Here is a 24990-nt window from a genome sequence, read left to right on the forward strand (position 1 = left end):
AAGTAATATCGTGCTTTTATGGTGGGCCAAGATTTAATTACAATAATCGATTACTATGCAGAGGTGATTAAGAATGTGATAATGGCTTTACGAACTCTCGAAACGAATAAAGAGATGAAAGCAGGAAATGCAGGATGTGAAAATAACACATATTAATAGGCCTATATACATGTATACACGCTATCAAACGATTACCTGATGCATATCATAAAGTAGGGCCTACACAGCAGTGTCCACCGCAGTCGTTGTGGCAAAAATTATTTTTCTTCGCTTTCGATATACATGTAGCTTACTCTAATAGACCTGTTTTTTTTTTTTTTTAGTTTGCCTCGTCCTTAGCAATCCTTACAAAGCTGACATGAAACGGATTGTGGAGTTTATTTTGCATTCTATATAAATGTAAATTTCCCGAGTCATTATGAGTGCATTTATTATTAACATTTCAGATGTTATGGCATTGTTCTACTATTTAAAAGCAAAATGAAGTAATCAGACGCTGAAAAGTTTGTTGCAACGTTGATAGAATTTATTTCAACCAAAAAAAAAATCATCTTGAATTTGCAGGACTTAATATCAACAAACCCTCCTGATCAAGATTGATTGATTGCTCCGAAAATTAATTAAACAGCACAAGTGTCTGACGGAGAAAACAAAAACCAAAAATTGAATCATTAACGTCGTTTCTTTCTACGTGAAAGAATATGTTCATGCTTATTTTCATCCACGGCTTCCTTTATTGATGTTGTAATGCTGGAGAGAGAATTTTCATAACATAGTCTTCTGCCAATGTAACATATAATTCCCTGTATTCCTTTCGGTTTCCATTGTTGTATTCTCTAGCGTACTTAACAGCGCATCTTCATGATGATATCAAGTGCACATGATATAGCCATCAATCTTCTTTAAAAAAAAGGAAAGGAATATGCATCGAGAGAAGGTGACACTTGTGGCATACGATGATCACTGGCTGATCGACGGTGGGGGCAGGGTTCAGGACTATTTAAGAAATTGCAAACTGGATTGTATAAAATGTTAACAATCGAGATGAAGCGAAGCGTCGGGTAATTTCAAAGTTTTCTTAAACACATCAGCCAGTATTCTGGAGAAAAATGTCAAGATACAGACCCCCTTCTACTCGTAAACTAAGCATCCGTAACGATCATTATGGTATTATGGCTGTAATGTTTCAACTGAGAGCGTGTCACGTGCCATGAAGGCACACATGACAGCGAATCCTATGTAGAATTTGATTACAAATCATATCAAGTTGTCAGGATAATAACAAGAACTCTCTGTACTGGGAAGAACTCACTCCCCATTCCCTATCCCCACCCCCCCCCCCCCCCCGCTATCCGCGCCCATGTATCATACACACCACCACTTCATGTACATAGGTGAGCTGTACCCAGGGGAAGCTTACATGTACTCGTATCGGTCGAGGTTGAAGGGAAGACTATAGACTCACGCAAACATCACACCATCACAATACAACAGGAATGGCTGAAGAAAGAGAAGTGAGAGTGAGCACCCATAGCTATGTCAGCATGATCTGCCTCAGCCTATTTCTCAGTTTTCTCGTGTTTTTGTCTGTCGTCCCTTCGACGCCGGGGCAAAAACATTGGACTGAACTATACAAATTTTCTTACATTATAGCGCAGATCATAGTGGCTCTGATCATTGGGCTTGTCCTCTTCTGGTTGTCTTTCCCAAGGACGAGATACCACAGGAAACAAACCATCTTCTGGCCGAAACAATGTCGACATTGTGCCCAGGTCCTTGGTATGCTGACACAATGGAATAAATGCAGTGAATCTTCAAAGGTGCAGACCCCACCCCTTAATCACCCATCTTCCGTCAAGCTGTTTTCTGAATCCACGTCACAGCAAGGGTCTTCAAGGGAAGGACTCGAGGGAACTGAATCCCAGTACAACAATAATACCAGCTGTGCAGGAGAGCTGTGGTACTTACGCCGGAAATCGCTAGCACAGGCTATGATTATCCTTGGTGTAATCGGCATCGTTGGAGCACCTCTGAAATTTGTCAGTTTTATTCTAGATCAGCACGCAACTCTCGTGAACGTATGTCGGGTCACTTTTGCAATGGTTTTAATCCTGGTTGTCCTCCCGGCCACAATGTTTAGCATCGCCAGGTATCACGATGCCGTTTTTGTCGACACACCTCTCTTCTCGGCTGGTTTTGCCTTCCTTTGTGGTGGCTTCATGTGGTTGGCCACTTTTAAGCTCTTTTTCCCCATTAGTGGACTCTTTGGCAACGCGTCCTTTCCATATTGGCAAAATGGCACTGGAAACAGTGTCATTCTTCCAAGTTTAGGTAGGCAGTTTTAGTTCAGCAATAGTCATAACATGAGGTAATAATTTCAGTTTTTGCGTCTCTCCCACTGGTTCGCCTACGAACCTTTAGAAAGTATGTCATATCTGAAGTAATATCGTACAAAATAAACCATGTCCATCTCATCAAATGATTCTACCATTGCTGTGATTTAGTAACATTACTTTTAAGGGAATGTTCTGTGGTATATAGTTGCTAAATATTGCTAGAGTAAAATACTTAGCTATCCAGTCAGAGATTTTTCACAGGAAGGAAATTACCGTCTCATTTAAAATCTCTTTTTTTTTTTCATTACTATTATAATGGCGAACATGTCTGTTTTTGGTAAGGTGTGTCAAATGTTGATGCTGAAAAGTTTCGTTGTCTTTGTCGAATCTTTATAAAAAAGCAGAAAAAAACGAGCTATAGTGTTGCTTAGTATTGAAGTATGTTGAATGTTTCCTGTTTTATTCTTTCCCTCTCTATAGCAAATTGTGTTGCATCAAAAGGAACATCTATCGACATTTTGACACTAGGTGCGATCTTACACAATGTTTCGTTTATCACAGGTGCGTCTTTGATGTCCATGTATGCACAGTGCGCTTTAATCGGTACTGTATTCCTATGGACCATCTGGTCATCAATGATTAGACGACACACCCTTCATACATATCTAGGCGAATCCAATTCAGAAATCCAGTCATTTGATCGTTCCCGATTACGACGAGGCATTACCATTTCAGGGGCTAACACCAGCCAGAGTGCCATGCGACATGATGAGGATGAACCGTCTGGTTCACGTGAAAGACACGCCCTGCTGCATCACGTGAATTGTGATACGGGCAGACAGCTTAAATCATATACGCGCCGAGTCCTTGCAGTGTCCCTCATTGTGGCGTTACTCTACTCTAGCGCTCGCTTCACCGTGGCTGCCTACCCTGGCACCATACTCTCTTCAAAAGCCAAGTTCTACTCGAGTACTCGTCTGCATACCCTATTTTATTTACCAGTGATAATCATGTGTCTACATCAACAGCGTCTAACGAGAGCATCAAGACGTTTTCAATAATGTTGCCAATCTTCTTGCGCTGGTCATGTTGGCAGATCTCTTGGAGTCGATGATGTCGTCTATCTCGTCTCTCTCTTTGGAACTTTCTTACATCGGATTTTCGACATCCTACCGTATATTGCACTGACATTCCTGAATAAGAGTGTTCGAAGTATGATAGGCCTTATGTATGAGTGTTTTGTAATATATGTAGCGTGGTTGATTTCTTCATTTCTACACCGTGTCCGGCGCCAATACTTTTCGAATATTAATGAGGTCAAGTGGACTCTGGCGACATTGGTGTACCTCGGATTTGTTAGTGCTGCGCAGTGGTTGAAAGACAGCTGGGAGGCTGGTTTCTTCGAGTCTGGGGTACCGAAAGTTATTGATTTCTTGTTGCAACCACTTGTATTAATGTTTAGGCTCATGACTTCAATTAGTGCTTACGAAACCTATCATATCGTTTTATCAAAATATAAAGAAATCAGTTCAAACCACACACCAAATTATGGGACAATTCAACGTTCTCGGTAAAAGCCTGTATTATGTCGTCATCTGTTTACATGTGTTATTTTCATTTATAATGATGTATCCTATTAAAGCTTATCAAAGTTGAAGCGTCTGAAAACCGTGGAGAAATTGCACACTGGTAGAGTATTTGAAACAATGCGTGTGAAGTCCATTTAAAATACGTGTTTATTTCCAAAATGCTTAACTTGTTTATGCCACATTTGAGGTTGTAGAGAAATTATGACTAAAGCGTGTTTTTTGACAATTAATATGACATTCGATTGAGTGCAAAGTGATGGTTTGGAGGTCTCATTTTTCAATGGTATTTACGTCATGATGAAACCTTGAAATAATTCACTATAACAACGGAACCTGCAACCGTTAGCATTGATATATCACTGTGACGAGTCAAGATTCAAAGCAGTCTTCATTATCATAATTATGGGTTGTTAGGGGTGGGATGTCACGTGCTTTACAGATTGATACCAACAATGAACTATGAGGGGCCCAGGATTTAGGCTTCGGTCAATTCACAATTTTGAGATTCGAGATTTCTCTTTCGATAATTTACTATTCAGGTTCAATAACTTCAATAACATTTTACATGAAACCCTCGAATGCCATATCGGTTTAGTCTCATTGACGAGATGGCAAGGACGAACCTGGCAACCCTGGAATAAAATGAACAAACTTAACCAGTATGTGTGTTTCAGAGATGAGCCTGCGCTTTAGGTTAAAGTATTCGGAATGTTTTTGGATTTAGACTGCATCTTTCTGACTCATCGGTGATTGATGTAAATCACATTATGTAATTACTCCTTTGTTTCCTTATTTCCCATATTCCATCACAAATGGCATTAAAGTAAAGGTGGATGGATGGTCCATGTTGATCTCGGCTTTTTGAGTAGGCCTTTATCCGCTTACGATCCAGATAAAATGTATTTATAAAATCAAGTCAAATTTTGTGATTCACATTCAAATCATTTTAGGAAAGCACAAATAGTCATTCACATGAATCAATTATTGTACTTTCAGTAAGTCAGAAGAATGTTACATTTTGCTTGTCGAGGAATGCACCTTACTACAAGCATTTTTTTTTTTTTTACTTTCCTCCCCATCTCCAGCATTCCCTAGATTTCAGAGTGTTGTGGTGTTTCTTTTGACCTTATGAATGGTATATCCATTAATTTCACTTATATTTTGTAATACCGATTTTGATATTATATAAACAATGTATATGCACTCGTGTCTTCTGTTAAAAAAGAAGAGCACTTACGTGTTTTGTTGGGAATAGAAATATTAATGAATTGATTTAATTAATTTCTTCAGTGATATTAATTTTCACATATCAAATGTCATGATGCAATTCATCATGATAAGTGCTTTTAGCACGTCTTGTAAAAACCAATACTTGCGACAATTGAGTTGATCTCCGCCTTGTGTTTTTTTTCTTTGTTTTTGTTTTTTTCTCTACAATCGAAGGTGATTTGCGTTTTCTTCCTGTTTTTCAATAGGCAGTAGGCACTCAAACGCTCTTTCAATAAAATGAGGACGGATTTGGTAAGATGCTTTCTTTCTTTGTAAAAATTCCTATTTTTCTCAACGTGTTCAATTCAATTCAATTCAAAGTTTATCTCATTTTTCGACAAAACATGTATGTTACACTTCTTTTGACAACAGAGAATAAGGTAAACAGAACAGTTTGCAATGAAAAGACTGTACATTGATTGAGGACCTTATAGTAATTATACATTGTAGTAAAAAAAGAAACAGATGTGTTCACACATCATGATAGAAAGCATCCAGTGCGTTTAAACTAACTTCATTTTGTAAACACAGAATTACATTCATCATAGTTTTTACGTACATAATGACGCCTTGAAGTGCCTTTCATAATGTGGGTTAAACAAAAAGCCCAAAGGTTTGAAACTTAACAGCAACGAGACAACACTGTGATGGTGTAGATAATGGAAACGTGTTAAATCCCGCTCAGGTCAAATTGTTCGTCACAGCACACTTACTAGTACACTGTATATTTAGTCGGGGTTTTCTGTTCTTTGTTTCGTTTTCATTTTTTTTTTCTTTTTGAGAGGGGCAATAAGTTGGTGAGCGACTGGAGGTGAAGAGGGACAGGTTTAGGCAAGTTAGGGGTGGGTAATAGTTTGTTAGTAAGGATGGTTAAGTAGGGATATTTTGTTGTTGTTGTTGTTGTTGTTGTTGTTGTTGTTGTTGTAAATGCAGCAAGAATAACAGACACGTGATTATTTTGTTTTGTGTAACAAAATCAGGTATTATGGGTAGGGTGATACGTTTTAGGTATATGATGAGTTTCCTACGCTTAATTAGATTATGGTTTAGGAGATATTAGTTTACCGTGTTTAGTGCAGGCTTTGGTGAAAAGTATTTTCATATTTTCATATGTTGCAATTAGACAGATGTTGGTGAGTTTGGTCAAGTTGATCAAGATGGAATTCTTTATTATGAGATATGTGTATATTTTTGTATCACTTTTGAAAAGGTTGTATGACATGGCATAAGTACATCATTCTATGATTTAAGAATGTAAATATGATTATATATATATATATATATATATTATATATATATATAGAGAGAGAGAGAGAGAGAGAAAGAGAGAGAGAGAGAGACAGAGGCATACAAGTTAGAAGAATAGAGCTGCTTCGTTTGTTTACATTCGTTTCATTGTGAACAAGATGCTGATATTGAATTAAGATAAAAATATATATAAGTTTTAAAAACGTGTACGTAACAGTTGTGCTTGTATAGTGTCTCAACTGCACAACATATTTGATTGTACCCGTATTGCACAACTACAGAACATGCTATCATCACTGCACTGGATAGAACGCCAAATACTTACTTATATTGCGGCCTCGGTGGAATAGAACTGCACAAGAGATAATTTAGTATTTTGAGTTCTGTAGTACAGTACTGGTATATTAATCGAACATGCACTAATTGTTAGAATATATGATAGACCCCTCGAACTGTATGTATTTTCAGTAGGTCTAGGCCCCTTACTAGATCTAATCTACTTAATCCTTTTAGCTCTCAGATACAAAGGCTTCTTACCTTTGAAGACATTATTTGCCATTTGCAGATGAAACAAAAACCCAGGGTTAGTACTTCAAAATAGTTTCGGATAGAAACAACCAATGAAAAATGTTAATCAGTATAATCAATGTTAGAATAATGTTAAATGTGCAAAATGTGAACAATGGTTATAATAAAAATTTTTCTATACTGAACAGTTATGGTGTTGTGGGGGTTTTTTGAGAAAAATAGTGATATCTCCTTATATTGTAAGCTTTATTGCAAATATTTAATATGGTAGCATGTTCTGTGATACAACTGAGCTCCACATATGCATCATTTTTTTAATTAGTGCTCCCAGTGGAAAACAATAACTTTTTCATGAACTCCAAACTCCAGATGTCAGCTCTTCTTAGCTCTTCAATGGTGGAACACTCTGAACACGAAAAAGCCTGAAATTGAATGCTGGGAACACGGGAATCCCAGCGCCAATAGCTCAGTCGGTAGAGCACCGGTCTAGTAATCCGGAGGTCTCGGGTTCGAATCCCGATGAAAACCCATTTTCTTTGCTCAAAGTTTTCACTATCTATTATTTGTTTCTGGTCAGTTTTCCCTTTCTTGTTTCAATATATATTACAAAAAATAAAAAGCTGCATCGCTTCGGCGATCCCTCGTATTCATTCCCAAGTTGATTTACATCCTTTGGGTTTATGTCAGGTTAATGTGTGTGTGTGTGTGGCACACATACACACGCTATAGCTTCTGACCACACGAGCAAAGAGAATTAAGGGTTTGGGACGAACACCGATCTAGGGCTTTCAATAGCTCAGTCGGTAGAGCACCGGTCTAGTAATCCGGAGGTCTCGGGTTCGAATCCCGATGAAAACCCATTTTCTTTGCTCAAAGTTTTCACTATCTATTATTTGTTTCTGGTCAGTTTTCCCTTTCTTGTTTCAATATATATTACAAAAAATAAAAAGCTGCATCGCTTCGGCGATCCCTCGTATTTATTCCCAAGTTGATTTACATCCTTTGGGTTTATGTCAGGTTAATGTGTGTGTGTGTGGCACACATACACACGCTATAGCTTCTGACCACACGAGCAAAGAGAGTTAAGGGTTTGGGACGAACACCGATCTAGGGCTTTCAATAGCTCAGTCGGTAGAGCACCGGTTTAGTAATCCGGAGGTCTCGGGTTCGAACCCCGATGAAAACCCATTTTCTTTGCTCAAAGTTTTCACTATCTATTGTTTGTTTCTGGTCAGTTCTCCCTTTCTTGTTTCAATGTATATATATATATATATATATATATATATATACATATATATATGTATATATATATATATATGTATATATATATATATGGGTGAGAATTTTGAACGATGTACAATTGCCAATTTTCGTACCTTATGACATTCTTTCCCTTAGAACACGCCAGGATGATATAAGAAACCAGATTTTTTCATGTCATCTCAAAGATTGGTAAATTTCCTTTCAGGAAATATATGGTTTAGTTGACTTTTGTCTAATATTTTTCATTTCACAAGGACTTAAAGCGTAAAAATACGGTAAAAACGCTAATTTCACAATAATTTTTGTTTTTCAAACTAATGATGTGCATTTTTAATGGTACGTGGCATCTAATATCTGACCATGTTCTGGATCTGACATATCATGAGTATGTACCACAAAATTATAAGAACTTTATGAGCACGTACAAAATTGCAGAGAACAATTAAAATATCAAAGTCCTAAACAGACGAACGTCCGTGATGCTTTTATTTCTATCGCTGCTGCAAATTCTACTTTGTTGTCTCAACTGTAACGCATACGAAAATTTGGTGTTCCACCTAATGAACATATCCTGCAAAAAGTGTACGTCTGCTGGCTGTACATGGGACGTAATATTCTTTTATGCAAAATTATACTCAGTTTTCGTCACGGACGTGCTTCCGCTATTTTCTAATAAAGATCGTAGCCCATGAAACGTTGTTGGCGATATTGTTCTGAGTCGTAATCAACTAAGATCTAGCAACACGATAATATGTTTGTTTTGAGTTTCTGTCCATCCTTTGTCAAATAGGAACCGAATTTGTATTTTTAGACGAACCTCCAAGAAAAAAAGAACGTCCGTGATGATTAAAACGTTTTCGAGTGGGACACCATCTTGCTTTGATGGCGAAGGTGCATTTTACCTTTGGCTCTCTTGCCGAGGAGCTGCATGCCATTTTTGGAGCGGACTGAGCTTCGTCCGCAGTTTTTGGACCATGCAATTCACCAAAAACCAAGCAAATAATTGATATTTTCTCTGAAAATTCACCTCCTGATCCCCCTCTGAGCAATACATATGTTGTAAGGATGTCAAATTTCTTATAATTTGCATTGACAATACCTTTTCAAATTTTTGAAAGAGTTAGGAAGGCTAGGTACTCTCTGCCGATTAGTTATCCGTCCTGGAACATGACCCTAGTAGTAGAACGAACGTCCGTGATAATTCCAGAGAACGTCCGTGACGTATGCAATCCCTCCGATAGGGATAACTTGTCCCGAAAGTGTCCTGTATTCTTTAAAACTTTTGGCTCGAATAGCGACAAATAAAGTTTTACAAAGTAAACAATGAGTTTAGAGCAGTAGTTTCAGAATTTTTAAGGCGTTATGTGATCATGATGAACAAACAATTGAAAATTTACTCACAATTTTACGCTTGATTTCCCTCTAATTATACAAAAACAGCTAAACACTTAAAACAAAGTTATGGGAAAATGGAACTTTGCGTAATGTATAATTTCTGTGCGTTTAAATTTCTTTCTAATGAGGTTCTGGAGACAGTTTGTACTGTTACAGGTTCTGAAAGTTTCGCTCACGGACGTTCTGTCCGAGAAAGGAAATTTCTGACAATTGCAAATATATCACTGCACATAAGATTAATGTTAGTTGAAAATATTACCAAATCACCGAGCCGCTCATACCCGAAAGTGAATAGCGTTCAGCACTCAATTTACCTGTAATAACAAACGGAAAACGTTTTTTTCACGGATGTTCGTTGGTTGAATAAGTCAATGGATTACGTAGTAGGAGAAAGAGGATCAGTGCCACTTTTTAGTGACAGGTGCTCTAAGTGTTTATCTTTTGAGTATGGTAGCTGCCGTCTCAAACAGAACACATCCAGTTTTGGTCTCCATAACGGACGTTCGCTGTAATTGTCATGACATTAAATGCCTTAATTCATTCTTATTTTTCTCTTCATGACGATTTTTCTCTCATTCCCTCAATAGCCTGAACATGCTGCGACCAAACAGAAAACAAAAACAAAAGAAAACAAACCAAAACAAATCCGAAAAGTGCTACGCAATCACATTCAGGATAATGACGGAAGAAGTCTGTAATGAGCATGTGTTGAATAAGAAACGGAAAAGTTTCAAAAGGACGTGGAAGCAGTTGAATGAAAATAACTGAGAAACAGAGAAGGGATCGAGCTCCAACACACAGAGAAAAGAATTGCCAGTGCACTCCTGTTATACCAAATTCCTCTGGAGAAGTTTTTGTTTGTTTGTTTATGTTTTTTATTCATCGAAAAGCCGTCACCAGCGAACAAAAATCATGCAGTATACAATTATTGTCTGATGAAAACACACAAATCCATCGCTTATCATCACATGGTGTTGTTTTATACTCATCAATGAAAAGCAATATTCATTTGTAATTTTTTCCAAGATTTTTTTTTCATTTTACATTTAAGAGACAGAGAGATCGTCAGTTTGTTTGTGCTTTTGTGCTTACTTTGAAAACACATGTTAAAAAAGTAATGATTAAGAATAGGTTTAAGGTTGCACTTTGATACGTTCGCTCTTCCAAAGATTCGTTACTCCGACGTCCAAAGGTTTGTAATTCCAAAATGAAAAAAAAAATGTAGTTAATTCAGGAGGTTTGTTATTAGAAATGTTCTTCGAAAAATAGATATTAAGGATCATTATTTTTAGGTCCGTTCTTCTAAAAGTAGAATGGGCCTCATATTCGTTTAGGTGAAAACAGTTATTATGAGGTTTTGAAATTGGAGGATTTTAGCTGTTAACTTGTTTCTCCACATTTGGATAAGCGAATATAAGTTTTCATGTTCCAATTAATAAGCCTTTCGGTTAACCTCCGGAGATTCCTATCATTTACCGAATAAAAAAGCTTCATAATTATACGAACTCTATCAATTTTCGTATTGACAAACTGTATGAATAACGTGCCTCCGAAATGACGCGCTACAAAAGGTTTGTTATAACAAACCATATTGTATAATATCGAAGTCACAAACATCCATCCAAGATATATGGACTTATTGTATCTTGTTATGACGAAACTTCGCAGTGTCGAACCTATTATCATTTCTGACTAATATAATAATACAAATTTTTCTCGGTAACAGTGTGTAACACAAGGAGCAAACACAGAGGGATTTGTTCCTAATGTATTCGTTTGCCCTCCCCAGCTAAACTTCGTATTTCTATAACGGAGCACATTTCTGTTGTTTTTCTATATTAATTCTTTGTCATAATTTTAGCTGTGACCATGTTCGTTATATAAAAAGCAAATTTTGCATTGTAGACTTTATTGAAGTTTAGGACCTGAATATTTACTTCATGATAGCGAAATTTTGATAAATATATTCGTTCTCAAGGATGGACTATACGTCACTGAGATTACACGTACGTTTGTACGTTCATTTACGATAGATGGAAAAATTGTTTTCTTTGATTCCTCAGTATGAGAACATAAACAAGCTTATATAATTGAGAATTGGTAATATCTATTCAGGATTTTGCTGAGGAGTTTGTTCTCGACATGAAATTACTGTTTGTTGTGAGTAGAATGCGTTTCCAACTCAAGAGAGCTGCATTGTTCAATATCTTGTTTGTTCCGAACGTCCGTGAGCTACATGCGAACCTCCGTGATGAAAACTATGCTATGTTTGTTGGGTTCATTTCATTTCATTTCATTTTTTATTTCATTTCCGGCCAAACCATATAATATGACATTGCATATACACAAAGTCAGTACAAAGTAACTTTTACATGTCCACATGAAATTTAAATACATGTCATTTGTTCACATGAAACAAAAAACATATTTTGGTAGAAGAAGTACAAGGACAAAATGTGACTGAATCATAACAAAGAAAAGGTCGGAAATGGAGGGGACTGCTAAAAAGCCAAGCTTGTAGAATGCAGTCCCCTCGGAGTCGCTTTATAATAGTAATACACGAGACATTTTAACATAATCCACGGGAACCAGAACACAAAACGAGTACGCACTCAAACGCACACACATATAACACAGTAACAAAGCAGCTCTCTTACATACACGTGGAAAGGATAAAAAGGAGATAGAAAGGGACAGGAAGACAGAGGGAAGGGCAAAGGAGAAGAGTATTGGGGGTCGATGCAGGACACAGGAAGTTGTTTTCATATGAATGATATAACATAATGGTTATGAAATAAAGTAAACAAAATAAAGGCGTTAGGAGCAAGAGAAATCAGTTAGGAGCTTTCAGAATGCAAATCCCCAGTAATATAAGAATTAATAAGCATTTTCTTTAATTTTAAAGTAAAAGTGTTGAAACTTAGAGATTCTTTTATACTGCTGTCAAGGGAATTCCAGAGTTTAGGTCCAGCGAAGGAGAATATAGACTTTGCAAAAATTGTCCTAGACAGTGGTAAATGGAATTCATTGGTTTGTCTAGTGGGGTATGAATGTACAGTTTTATTTTGGATAAACATAGAGTCAAACACCAAAGGAAGGGAGTGATTTATTAATTTGTACATAAACTGACCTAAATTCAAACAATATAAATCCTTAATTTTTAAAATATTATTTTGATGAAACAAATCATTAGTATGACATCTCCACGATTCTCTACAAATGATACGAAGAGCTTTTTTCTGCAATAATAATATTCTTTCTAAATATGAGGAGTAAGTGTTGCCCCAGGCGAGAATGCCATAGTTCAGATAGGGTAAGATCAAAGATGAATATAACATTAACAAAACATTTGTCGGAAAATAGAATTTAACTTTATTGATAACACCCACATTTCTAGAAATTGTGCGGCAAATTGAATCGATATGCAAATTCCAGGTGAGCTTATTATCAAGAGTCAAACCTAAAAATTTAATTGAGGAAACTTCTTCAATGGCTATATTGTCTAAATAAATATTCTGAGATAACTTTTCTAAAGAATTACTGAAAAGCATACATTTAGTTTTTTGAAGATTAATTGACAATTTGTTAGCTCTAGTCCAATAAAGTAACTTTTTTATCTCGATGTTCATAGTATCGATCAAATACACTGGATCAGAGCTAGAAAGGAACACATTTGTATCATCAGCAAATAATAAAAAGGAAAGAATACTTGATGAATTTATGATATCATTGATGTAAACCACAAATAAAAGTGGTCCAAGTAAACTTCCTTGCGGTACACCACAAGTGATATCATGCATAGCAGATTTGTGACCATTAATATAAACAAATTGTTTGCGATTGGTAAGGTAACTCCTGAACCACTCCAAGGCCATGCCACGAATACCATAATGAGATAATTTGTAAAGGAGTATTTTGTGGTCAATGGTATCGAAGGCCTTGGAGAAGTCCAGGAACACACCTATAGTATGATGATAATTATCAATGGCTTTGGAGACTTTGTCTAGGAAAGTGAGAACTACATGGGATGTGTTGTGTTGTTGCCGGAAACCAAATTGATTATTTGAAATAATCTTGTGCTTATTGAGAAAATCCAAGAGTCTAAAATGTACAACCTTTTCTAATAATTTAGAGATAATGGATAACAAAGATATTGGTCTATAATTACTGATGTCTTCCCTATCCCCTTTCTTAAAAATTGGAATAACCTTAGATACTTTCATTTCCTCGGGGACAACACCATTACTTAAAGACAAATTAAACACATGAACCAAAGGATCCACAATGCAGTTTATAATGTGTTTTAAAAGAACATTATCAATATTATCATAACCAACACTTTTTTTACTCTTTAAATTCTGAACTATATCAATTAGTTCATTCCGGTGAGTGGGAGCAAAAAAACAGGAGCTAGAATTGGGCGTATGTAAAAAATCGACAAATAACTTTTGGGACTTGGGAATCTTTCTAGCAAAACTATTTCCTATTTGTGAAAAATATTGATTGAAAACATCAGCTATAGACCTGGGGTCAACAATAATAAGATCATTATGTTTGATTGTAGTAATACGGGATGTTGGTTTGTTTCTATTAATGGCAGAATCAATAACTTTCCAAGTATTTTGGATATCATGTTTAAAATAATATATCTGGTCACTGAAATATTTTCGCTTTGCACAACGCAAAATTTGAGTGAGAACATTCTTATATGAAATATATTTATGACGAGATTCCTCAGTGTGTTTAATTTTATCGGCATAATACAAATTATTTTTTCGGTTAATAGACCGCAGCAAAGACTTCGATATCCACGGAAGTCTCGGGGATCTTTTATAATTACTATTATTTTTCTTAACTAAAGGAACATGCTCATCTAAAAGTGAATTCAATTTTCTCATGAATAAATTATAAGCATTATTTGGGTCCTCAGCATCATATACCTCAGACCAATCTACTTCATTAAGGCCATTTTGCAACCTAGCTACATTATCGGGGGTAATCTTTCGAAAATACATTGCAGAGGAATTCAGATTACGTTTGCGATTATAAGGAATATGGGTAAATATGGGGTAATGGTCGGACAAATCTGATAAAACAATGCCAGAAAAGGGTAAGGTGTTAATATTGCAAAATATGTTGTCAATTAGAGTTGCTGAGTGATCAGTTACTCGAGTTGGCTTTGTTATAAGGGGTAAAAAGGATGAGGACATCATAATATCTAATAAATTCTGAGCTGAGTTTAATGTCTGAAACTTAGATAAATCTATGTTAAAATCTCCCATGATATAACAATCTTTATTGTTGAAAAGTGGACTTTGCAGTAATGATTGCAAATAACTAAAAAAAACCTTGCATCTCAGAATTAGGGGGTCGATAAATGACTACTACAAGTATATTCCTAGAACAAGGCACGTTAACTTCAATAAAGAGTGATTCTACAGCTTCACTCATGCAGTTCAATCCACTGTGAATAATGTAATCAAGGTCTTTCTTTACGTATAGGGCAACTCCTCCGCCTTTCTTGTGCTGACGACTGTTTTCTATGAAGTCATAACCGGGAAGAGAGAACGTAGGGATAGAAGTCGGACTGATCCATGTTTCACTCAGTCCAATTACAGAGAAAGATGATTTATGAATGTCATTCATAAAACAGCAAATATTATCGAAATTACGATTCAAACTCCTTATATTGAGTTGCATCAAGGAAAAACTTTGAGATAATTCAGTTAGAGCTTTGAATTGATTAATTGTAAAATATTCAGAACTAAGATATTGTTCATTATTATCTCCACCAAAAGCTACACTTCTAATATGAGAATTAAAATCATAATTTGCGTGGAAACATATTTACTGTCGGATTCATTCATTGCATGAGATACCGAGCCATGATTAAACATATCAAAAAAATCTTCATTGTTTAGAGAGTGAAAAGGAAAATTCACAACCTGTGACGTACTATCCATCATAAATAAATGGAATTACAACATACGCTGGTGGTAAGAACAAAGGTACATTCAAGTGTACGAGGCAAAGACCCAGAGAGAAGTGCAGAAGAAGCAGGGGCAGAAATGTAAGTGATATACGGAATGCAAGAGAGCGGCGCATCGACATTTTGAACTCACAATACAATACTAGACAAACACACGAAAAAAATAAGCGAAACAAGGAATACATGTTACATAATGGTAGGTTACATAATGGGTTATAGAGACTGCATACATAATGGGTTATAGAGACTGCCCAGATGAGATACATCTTAAAAAGGTATATTATTATTTGGGAGTGAGGATTAAAGTATAGGATAGTGAAATAAGAGGTGAAAATATTGAGTTTCTGTAAAATGCGCGTAAAGTGGAGAAAGTGTTTAGCGGAAGAGCAACATTTTCACAGAAATGACGAATTTAGTTAAATCATCAGTTGTCTACCATTACGTACAGGTTACGAGTACAAGCTTAATATTCTGCAATCACGTACACATGTCCCTTAAGATATTTCGTTAGGATTTTGAAGTGAATCAGATCTTTGGAAACTATGTTAAATGGTATTCAAATGTATGTGCAGTACTATTCCTCACGGACGTTCGCTGCTCTGGACATGGTAAACTTCAGCGGTGAATAAAAACTTGTTCCTCTGGGAAAATCCTAGTATAATTGGGTTCATATTAAAGCTTGGGTTATACTCTATCAGATAAGATGAATGATTTGGAGAATTTCCTACTTTTTAAATTTTGCCTTGTTTTGGCTCAATTGTACATGGTTCAACATTCTGACCCATATATGTATATATATATATATATATATATATATATATATATATACAGCTGTTATGCATACATGCATATAATGTACAGTAACCTGTAATGGTAGGTTGCGCCCTCGCTTGTTCAGTCATTATACATCAAACTGTTAAAGGCCCTGTTTACCTTTGGAAACAGTGATTTAAAGAAATTTCAAGATATGACATTTAATGCATATGTGTAGGTCTGTCTTATGAAATTACATAAAAATCATATAAACTATATATTATATAAAATAATAGTATAAAATTTTCGAGATAAAGCCCAAAATATAAGGAGATATCTGTATATTTCTCAATTAACCGTAGCTGTAGATGGTTTAGTCTGGAAACATTTTTATTGAAACTATTGTTCACATTTTTTATATCTAACAATACGTAACATCGATTTTACGGATTCAAATCTTTACAGTAGTTGTTTTCATCCCTATCTCACATTTAAGAACTATTTTAAAGCACTAATGCTGGGTTTCTGTTTCATATGCAAATGGTAAATTATGCCTTTAATCTGTCAGAGTATGCGTCATCTATGGGCTCCTGCTTTTAATAGATCGATTTTCTTCAAAACTCATGATATGGAAGTGATGCTGGTCACATTGGTCCACTTTTCATAGGGTTAGTGGTCATAGTTTGAACAGTGTCCTATATGCGTTGCCCAAGAAGCTGCATTTCTTGAGGGATTTTACTTCAAATCCGAAATGGAAATGTATAATCTGCCGGTACCTTTGGTAGTAGCGCCCTCGCTTGTTCAGTGTTCACACACAAAATATCTAACATTGCCTAACGTTTTAGGGTCTCTTGTCTGCACTCAATGACCACATTTCTCTTAATAGATTTCGTTCACGTTTTGTACAGAGGACAGTGATTCATCAACAAAAGTTGACCTGTCTTAGTTTTGGAGATGCCCCTTCGATGTTCAAACTCGTTTGGGGCTGCCACCGTTTAGACATTCCTTTTTTGTTTTCTACCATGTATTATTAGGCCAACTATTCTTCATATTCCTGTATTTTTTCGTCAAAACTCGTAATACCTTGATCATACTTGAATTTGGATCCTTAAAGCTTCTAGCAATGCTATCCGCTGTGTTTCCACTTTAATAGTTTAAGGTGTTAGAATATATTTTGATGGACACCCTTTGTGCACCATGTAGGTGGCACTTCGTCATGCTCGTGGTGGATATTTTTGATAGTTTGTATACTTTGGTGTACGATAAATATGATATTATCTAGACTCATGCTATTATTATTATTATTATTATTTATTCGGCAATTCAATATACAATGTACAATACAAGCTGATATAAAATACAAACAGAAAATCGTAAATACATGATATAAAAATTGTGGTGGTTCCAGGTGCATGCTGCTGGTTGCCAGGGGAGGAAAAGGCAAACTTAATCACCGAGGCTCGAGACCTTCCTCCCCGACCAGTGCATGCACCCAGAATCAGCTATATCAATGTAAAACATATGGAAGAGATAGGACATGTATTCACTGAGATACGGAATGAAACATTTATAACCCTTGACCCCAACTGACATACCCAAAATGGTGTCCGATCAAAAAGTTGCCACTTTATGAACCAATGCACGTGACATGAACCAAGCATGTGCAAAATTTAACGGTGACAGAAACTGTTCCTCCCGAGCCACTGCAAAGAAAGCCGCAGAAATTATTGGTAATGCTACCCTCAGACTTTTTGTTGTTGTTTGGTGGGGGAGTTGATATGCAGATTAGTCATGTTGTGTATGACGACTGGAGATGCCATATTTGATGAGAGGCAGGGATTTTTTCACGGTTCGTATTAAAATATGATAAATGCATGCGGTTAGGTTGCCTAATGAGAGACTTGCGAGGTGACGATAATAATAATTAATGATGATAATCAATTGAGATTTCCCAGAGACACGATGCAATGAAAACTTGCTATATAAAATCGGTATTATTTTCTCAGAAGCAAATGTCCTTCCTATACTGTTTATCATCAAGGAGAAAGAGAATGACATGACATAAATTTCTAAAAATAATGAGTAGACAACTACTGGAGGGAATGTTAGTGGGATATAAAGAGAGATTAGCATTAAGTCCCGTGATCAACTTTCGATTTTCAATAGCCATAATTCTGCCAGATCGATACTGTGTCCGGGATATTAATCGCATGATAAAGACAACGTTTTTCTACCTCAAAAAGGAAATAAAATAGAGATGAAAAGAAAAAGGCAATTGCCACCATTTCCGCATAGCGATCGGTAACGCTATGCTCGTTTCGATCATGATGCTATCTGTGTTTTTATATAATGGCTCGACAGCAATATCTTGTATCATTACTTCGGTTGAATATTATACACAAGATCTGAGTGGCAATTTATGGCAAATCCCACAACGTGAACACTTTGAATTGAACACCATTCTACGCGTGTGGATGCATATTTGGCATTTCTAACTACTGTCACCAGCTATCTACCCCCGTGCATCATTGGTGCACATAGCACGATATCTGAACGTTACCGCACATACACATACACACATCGGTCGCACATCGGTCTAAAGGTTGAAGAGAAGACAGTCTTACCCCAGCGACATGTCATCAGAACACAACAGCACAGGAATGGCGGAAGAAAGAGAAGTGAGAGTGAGCACCCATAGCTATGTCAGCATGATCTGCCTCAGCCTATTTCTCAGTTTTCTCGCGTATTTGTCTGTTGGCCCTTCGACTCCAGTTGCAGCGAAGGATTGGTCGGAAATGTGCAAAGTTATCCATGTCTTGGCGCAGATCATAGTGGCTCTGATCATGGCGATTGTCCTCTTCTGGTTTTCTTTCACAAGGCCAAGATACCACAGGAAACAGACCATCTTCTGGCCGAAGCAATGTCGACATTGTGCCCAGGTAATTGGTATTCTGACACAATGTAGAGGCAGCGAACCCTCACAGGTGCAGACCCGATCCCTTCACTCACATTCTGTCCAGTCGTCTTCTGATACCGCGTCACGACAAGAGTCCTCGAGGGAAAATCTTCTTTCACCACTGGATACTGACGCAATTGAAGGGGATGGAAGTCAAGAGAATCAACAAGAAAATGATAAAAGACTCGAGTCCTCTGAATCCCAGTGCAATGCCAGCTGTTCTGGAAAGTGGTACCTTCGCCGAAAGTCTCTAGCCCAGGCTATGATAATAATGGGCTTGCTCAGCTTTGTTTTAGGACCCCTCAAAGTTTTCAAGTACATTCTTCATCGGGATGTAACGCTATTGCATATATTCGGGGACACTTTTATGATTATACTAATGTTTGGTGTGCTACCGGTCTCAATTTTGGGCATTGCTAGGTATCACGATGCCGTTTTTGTCGACACACCTCTCTTCTCGGCTGGATGTGCCTTTCTTTGTGGTGGCTTCATGTGGTTGGCCACTTTTAAGATAGGTGTCCCTATTGGTGACCTTTTTGGTAATGGCTCCTGTCCATATTCTCAAATATACACTACTGACCGGTGGGACTTTATTCAGACGAGTTTAGGTAAGAAGGGTAAATAAGCAATTGCAATTCAAAAGTTATCAAAAATAAATCTCCCTGTCAGAGAAGCGGGCTCATGAATATTCATAAGATATCCTCCTTCAGTATAAAAGGCAGGAGAGATTGTATCCGTTACACCTTTTTTACATCTGCTATAAGAAAAAAGAATACGTTCAAGGGTTGTAGGGCCTGCTTTGGACACTGATTGGTATATTAGCGATGTTGCCGATCAGTGGAGGAATGTTGCCAAAGACAAATGAAGTCATTGTTAATCAAATCTGCAAACTACTAATTGCTTCGTGCAGCACTAAGTCTTCGGAATATGTTAGGTGTTCTGTAATATAGAAGTATACGTAGGAAGATTATTCTTCCGGATAAGTAACACACATATCCAATACTTACCGTTCACAAAGTGGTCACTGCCGAAATTCCATAAAACCTGTGACTATCCTTTATTCCTTCACGAAAAAAAAGGAAGATGATTCTTCCTTATGAATACATGGCTCTCTAAAAAGATCACTTCGTCTTGGTGAAAGTCTGGGTGAAAGAAAAACGGATTTTCCTTTCAAGGAATAATCCATCATCAGCGTGTTTATGGCCCCCTCAGACAGTGTCAAAAGCAAGCTGGTGATACCCTTGATTATAAAACATTGACACATTGTTGTATCTAAAACTACATGGTTCTGGCTTGAGAGGAACAGTATCGTCCTAATTTGGTTTGTTTATTTATTAAAACCTAAAAAAGAAAAACATCTAGCAGAGCTTCTGGCGCCCCTCAAAGATCAAATCTTGGACCCTTCATTTGTTTTTCCTTCTTTTCATAAACGACTTACTCTTTTCTTCATCTTTGACAGAACTAAATCAATTAGATTCTGCTGATGATACAAACATACTTTATTCTAATAAAAATTTATCACTTTGATTAGTGACAACAGTCTAAACAGCGAGCTAATTCCAGTTTTATCCAGTTTTGAATGTTCTGAATTGTTCCATAATACGATCAAAACTAATTTTATTCAATCTACAAGTATTTCTCATTAAGTTGTATGATAGCCATTGGTAATTTACCAATTTAGCTTCATTCTGAAGAGATTTCTTACTAAATGTTTAGTGTAAAAGATGGATTCTAATCTTAGGTGAAATGGCGACATAATTAAGACATAAATTCCACTGTGTCCACCAATATTTCCGAAGCCCCATCATCGCATTCGATCGTAAAGTCCTTTCCTTCTTACCCACATTAAGTACTGTTAAGTTGTATGGAAAACTGTAGCTTGATCAAAATACACTTTGTTCCTCCATAAAAAGGGGGTCCATAAAGGCGCATTCTGACCCATGCTTAAGCATAAGACCCGGTATCGGGAGGTTTCCATCACCCCTCCCCCACCCCTGCTCCCCATCTTTTTCCTTATCCTTCCTTCCTGCGAACATCATGCTGCATCCCTTTGTTTTATTGCACTAGATACTCGGTTACCAAAGAGTCAAGCTTTTTGCTTATTGTTGACCACTACAACCGTGTCGTATGGAAATTTAGACACATGAAAATATTTTGCAGATGTAGAGTATTGAAAATTGTTGAAATTGTACAAAATAAAAATGTTGTGTAGTATTACACATGAACATATTGTTTATGTGTGATGACATTGCTGAAAATTGATCATGTAGAGTAATGCTATACAGGAAATATGTAAATCAAAACGAGATCTATCAAATCAAATCAAGTAATATAGGACTGTTGTCACTTGTGTGTATAATATTCAACTTTTAATTCATCTGATAAGACACTTGTAACACTCAAATTGAAAAGTCTTTAGATGAGGTTTAATCTCTGTAACATGTATGAAGTAGCTAGGTACAATGTTGAATGTATCATGCAACTTAAACTATTGTATTAATGATCGTTCTCATCATATCACCATTACAGGAGCATCAGCGATGTCGATGTATGCACAATGCGCTATAATCGGTACTGTATTCCTTTGGACCATTTGGTCATCTATGATAAGGCAACACACCCTTCACCTACGCGAATCCAACCCACAGATCCAGCCATTTGATCCTCCCCGGTCACAACAAGTCACCAGGGACTCCGGGACAAGCTATAGGATGAATGTCATACGATATGACGAAGACGCAACGTCTCATGCAGGGGACAGCGAGGAAGGGGGACAGTTGCTGCAGCACGAAGGCAGCAGACAAGACAGACTGCTCAAGCCATTTTTGCACCGTGTCCTGAGAGTATCCGTAGGTGCTGCTACAATCTACTCTGGTGCTCGCTTCGCTATTGCCATCTTTCCCAACGAAATGATATCTGGAGACGCCAAATTCTTCTTCGCAACTGTGATGAATGTCACGTTTTACTCACCGGTCATCATCTTTATTATATATCAGCATCATTTAACGAGAGCTTCAAGAGGTTTGCGGCAGGTTTGTGGACCTTGCGCTGGAACAGCTTTTGGGGGTGATAATCTCTTATACCTCATCTCTCTCTTCGGAACTTTTATCTCTAAACTTTTCAGCATCATGGCAGCCATAGCGCTACTATTCTTAGATGGGAGCGTTCGATGTTTACTCTATCTTGTGCATAAAGTCCTTGCAGTATGGATTGCATGGCTGGTATCTTCATTCGTATATCGGGTACAGCGCCAGGACTCCTCCAAGATTGCTGAGGTCAAGTGGACTCTAGCGACCTTGGTGTACCTTGGGTTCTTCAGTGCTGCCCGGTGGCTCAAGAATAGCTGGGGTGATAGCTATGAGCCACTGGAAGTTAACTTCTTCAAACGGGAGGTGGTAGCGTTTGTTCATATTCTACTGATTCCACTAGAATTAATGTTTGAACTCATGACCGCTCTGCTTGCATATGAAAGATATCACATCTTGTTATCCAGGTATAAAGAAAACGCTTTAATTCCCGCTAAGACGTACGGGACCATTCAACGTTCCCATTAGAAATATGTAGTGTTTGCTCTTTCAGTGTCAGACTGAGAAAATATAACAGGTCAACTCCCACCCCCCCCCCCCCAAAAAAAAAAAATGTCATTGGTACAAAATGTCATAAGTAAGTGCATGTGTGTGAAATTTATTGACATTAACGGTTAGAAAGAGATATGTCAGGGTTGAATACGGCAGATACCTTTGCGAAATATGAACCACCGACGCGCTCAATATGTATTTTGTGCGATCAATACCGCTCTCCTTATACTATTTCTGCAAAACTTGTTATACGCCTGTATTATATTCTACTCCTGGCGTACCATGTCCTTCCCTTCTCTGGTATTCACATGTTTTATTTTTATCATTTCACCTTCTTTCTCCAGACCCCCGTCCCCCTCTTCTCTTGGTATTTTCACCATTAATGGTGCAGCAATCTGTTACATTCAGCTTTCTACTCACCATCTCCTTGTTTTGATCTTTTGTTACTATTCTGATACGAGATTCAAATCTATATTACAGATATCTTTTGTAAACCGTTTGAAAATCAAATGAATTATTTGTGAAACGTACGTTTCTCAAAATTAAGCATTACATGTTCTCTTATGATAGGTATGTTACGATTTGCCAACTAACAATCAAACAAGGTATTGTACACGATATGAGATATGATTTTGATGAAAATAGGTTTCGTTTTTTTTTTCTTAAAACTATCATTACGGTATATGACCAATTTTACTAACCTTCCAGTTTCTTTATAGTTTGTAAACAAATCCTAAATTCTTTTGTTTGGTTTCTTTGTTTCTTTGTTTTCGTATAGGAGAAGGGTATTGTTAAAGCTCAATTACTCCCCAATCTCAAATCCTGATAGCTGCCTGATATACAACGTATCTGACTGATCATTACTTTAAAGTTATTAAGCCAAGAATAACATTGTATCAAACTTTTAGAGCAATTTTTTTTTTACACCAGCTCTCTTATTTGCACATGCATATGAATTGTGTAAAAACTGTTTTGCAAGAACTACTAAAAGATAATTTTCACTCTTTATTCTTGTTTTTAAACTTTATTTCTAGCTGGTTTGGAATTGCCCTTTATGGGTTTATTGACAGCAGATTAAGTTAGGGCACGGTAATTTCTTTAAGGAAAAGATCAAACTATAGGTTTTTCTTAACTAAGTCTGTGAATGATAATCATTACAGTTTATCTTAATTTGTATTACCTACTTTCATTAAATGCAGTCTACAATTTGCGAATAAAAATATGTATATAAGCTATATTTTATGGAAAATGTAAATATGCAGTGCATAATCTTTTATGCGCGCCAAGCCAAGTTCGAGGGATGCACAAAATTGTATGGGTGTATCATGACAAACACGTATATTTCAGTGCATCATTTTTTGTCTTCATACAATTAAAAATATCATAGAATTGCCCCCTCCGTCCCCCCCCCAAAAAAAAAGAAAACACTCTGTTTTTATCTTGTCTCTATAAAGTTCCAACATGAAGCAAGTATGTAATAGTGGGGCTATAGCGCAGTCCTATATAGGCAGGGTCGAGGCGATTTCAAATCGGTCATTATTTTTTGTTCGTGAATATCTGGATTATTGCTTCAACGATATATCCGATGTCCCTTTTACTGTGTCAATGCTATGGATAACTCGTATCCTGCAGGAAAAAAAAAACACACACACAAACACACACACACACACACACACACACACACACACACACACACACTTATACTTGCTTCATGTGACTTGAGCGAAGCGTTTATCTCACTAGTCCATTACCTATTACAAGATATGAGAACATTGTGGTGCTCGTGATGTACCTCATTCTTGGTTGCTGAAGTGGACGAAATAATGAAGAAAATGTGTAATAGTACTGTTTTTTTTTTTGGTCTTTTCATTGCTTTAGTTCAGTTTTTGTTTTGTCTAGTCTGATATAGTAATGCCTTGTTACTTAGTCACTTGGTGTCCTCCTTTAAACTCACACCTTACCGTAAACATGTTGAATGGGATGTTATGAAATTGATGAATTGTGAATTAGATTGAGCTAGAACTTACAACAGAACATTTCTTTTTTCTCTACTTAGAAACAAAGAAAAAAACACAATTGGAATACA

General features: G+C 36.8%; 2 protein-coding genes across 3 annotated transcripts in view; both read left to right on the forward strand.

Moving 5' to 3' along the window:
* The window catches only part of LOC139720292 (uncharacterized), a 39456-nt gene extending 16572 nt beyond the window's left edge, over positions 1-22884 (forward strand). Inside the window, exon 2 of the mRNA XM_071631654.1 lies at positions 21856-22884. Coding sequence (XP_071487755.1) covers positions 21867-22880 — 1014 coding nt within the window. The 5' untranslated portion in view covers positions 21856-21866 and the 3' untranslated portion in view covers positions 22881-22884. The remainder of the gene's footprint in view (positions 1-21855) is intronic.
* LOC139720291 (uncharacterized) lies at positions 1447-3469 on the forward strand. 2 transcript variants are annotated; one of them, XM_071631652.1, is made up of 2 exons: positions 1447-2331; positions 2817-3469. In XM_071631652.1, the coding sequence occupies exons 1-2, from the start codon at positions 1497-1499 to the stop codon at positions 3395-3397; spliced, it is 1416 nt and encodes a 471-aa protein (XP_071487753.1). In that variant the 5' UTR covers positions 1447-1496; the 3' UTR covers positions 3398-3469. The 2 variants fall into 2 exon arrangements, with proteins under 2 accessions (XP_071487753.1, XP_071487754.1); XM_071631653.1 differs by having other exon boundaries at positions 2898-3469.
* Positions 22885-24990: the final 2106 nt, after the last annotated feature.

Source organism: Diadema antillarum, unplaced genomic scaffold (assembly GCF_040938485.1).
Source record: "Diadema antillarum isolate AM-2024a unplaced genomic scaffold, OU_Dant_1.0 scf00000126, whole genome shotgun sequence".
NCBI lineage: Eukaryota > Metazoa > Echinodermata > Echinoidea > Diadematoida > Diadematidae > Diadema > Diadema antillarum.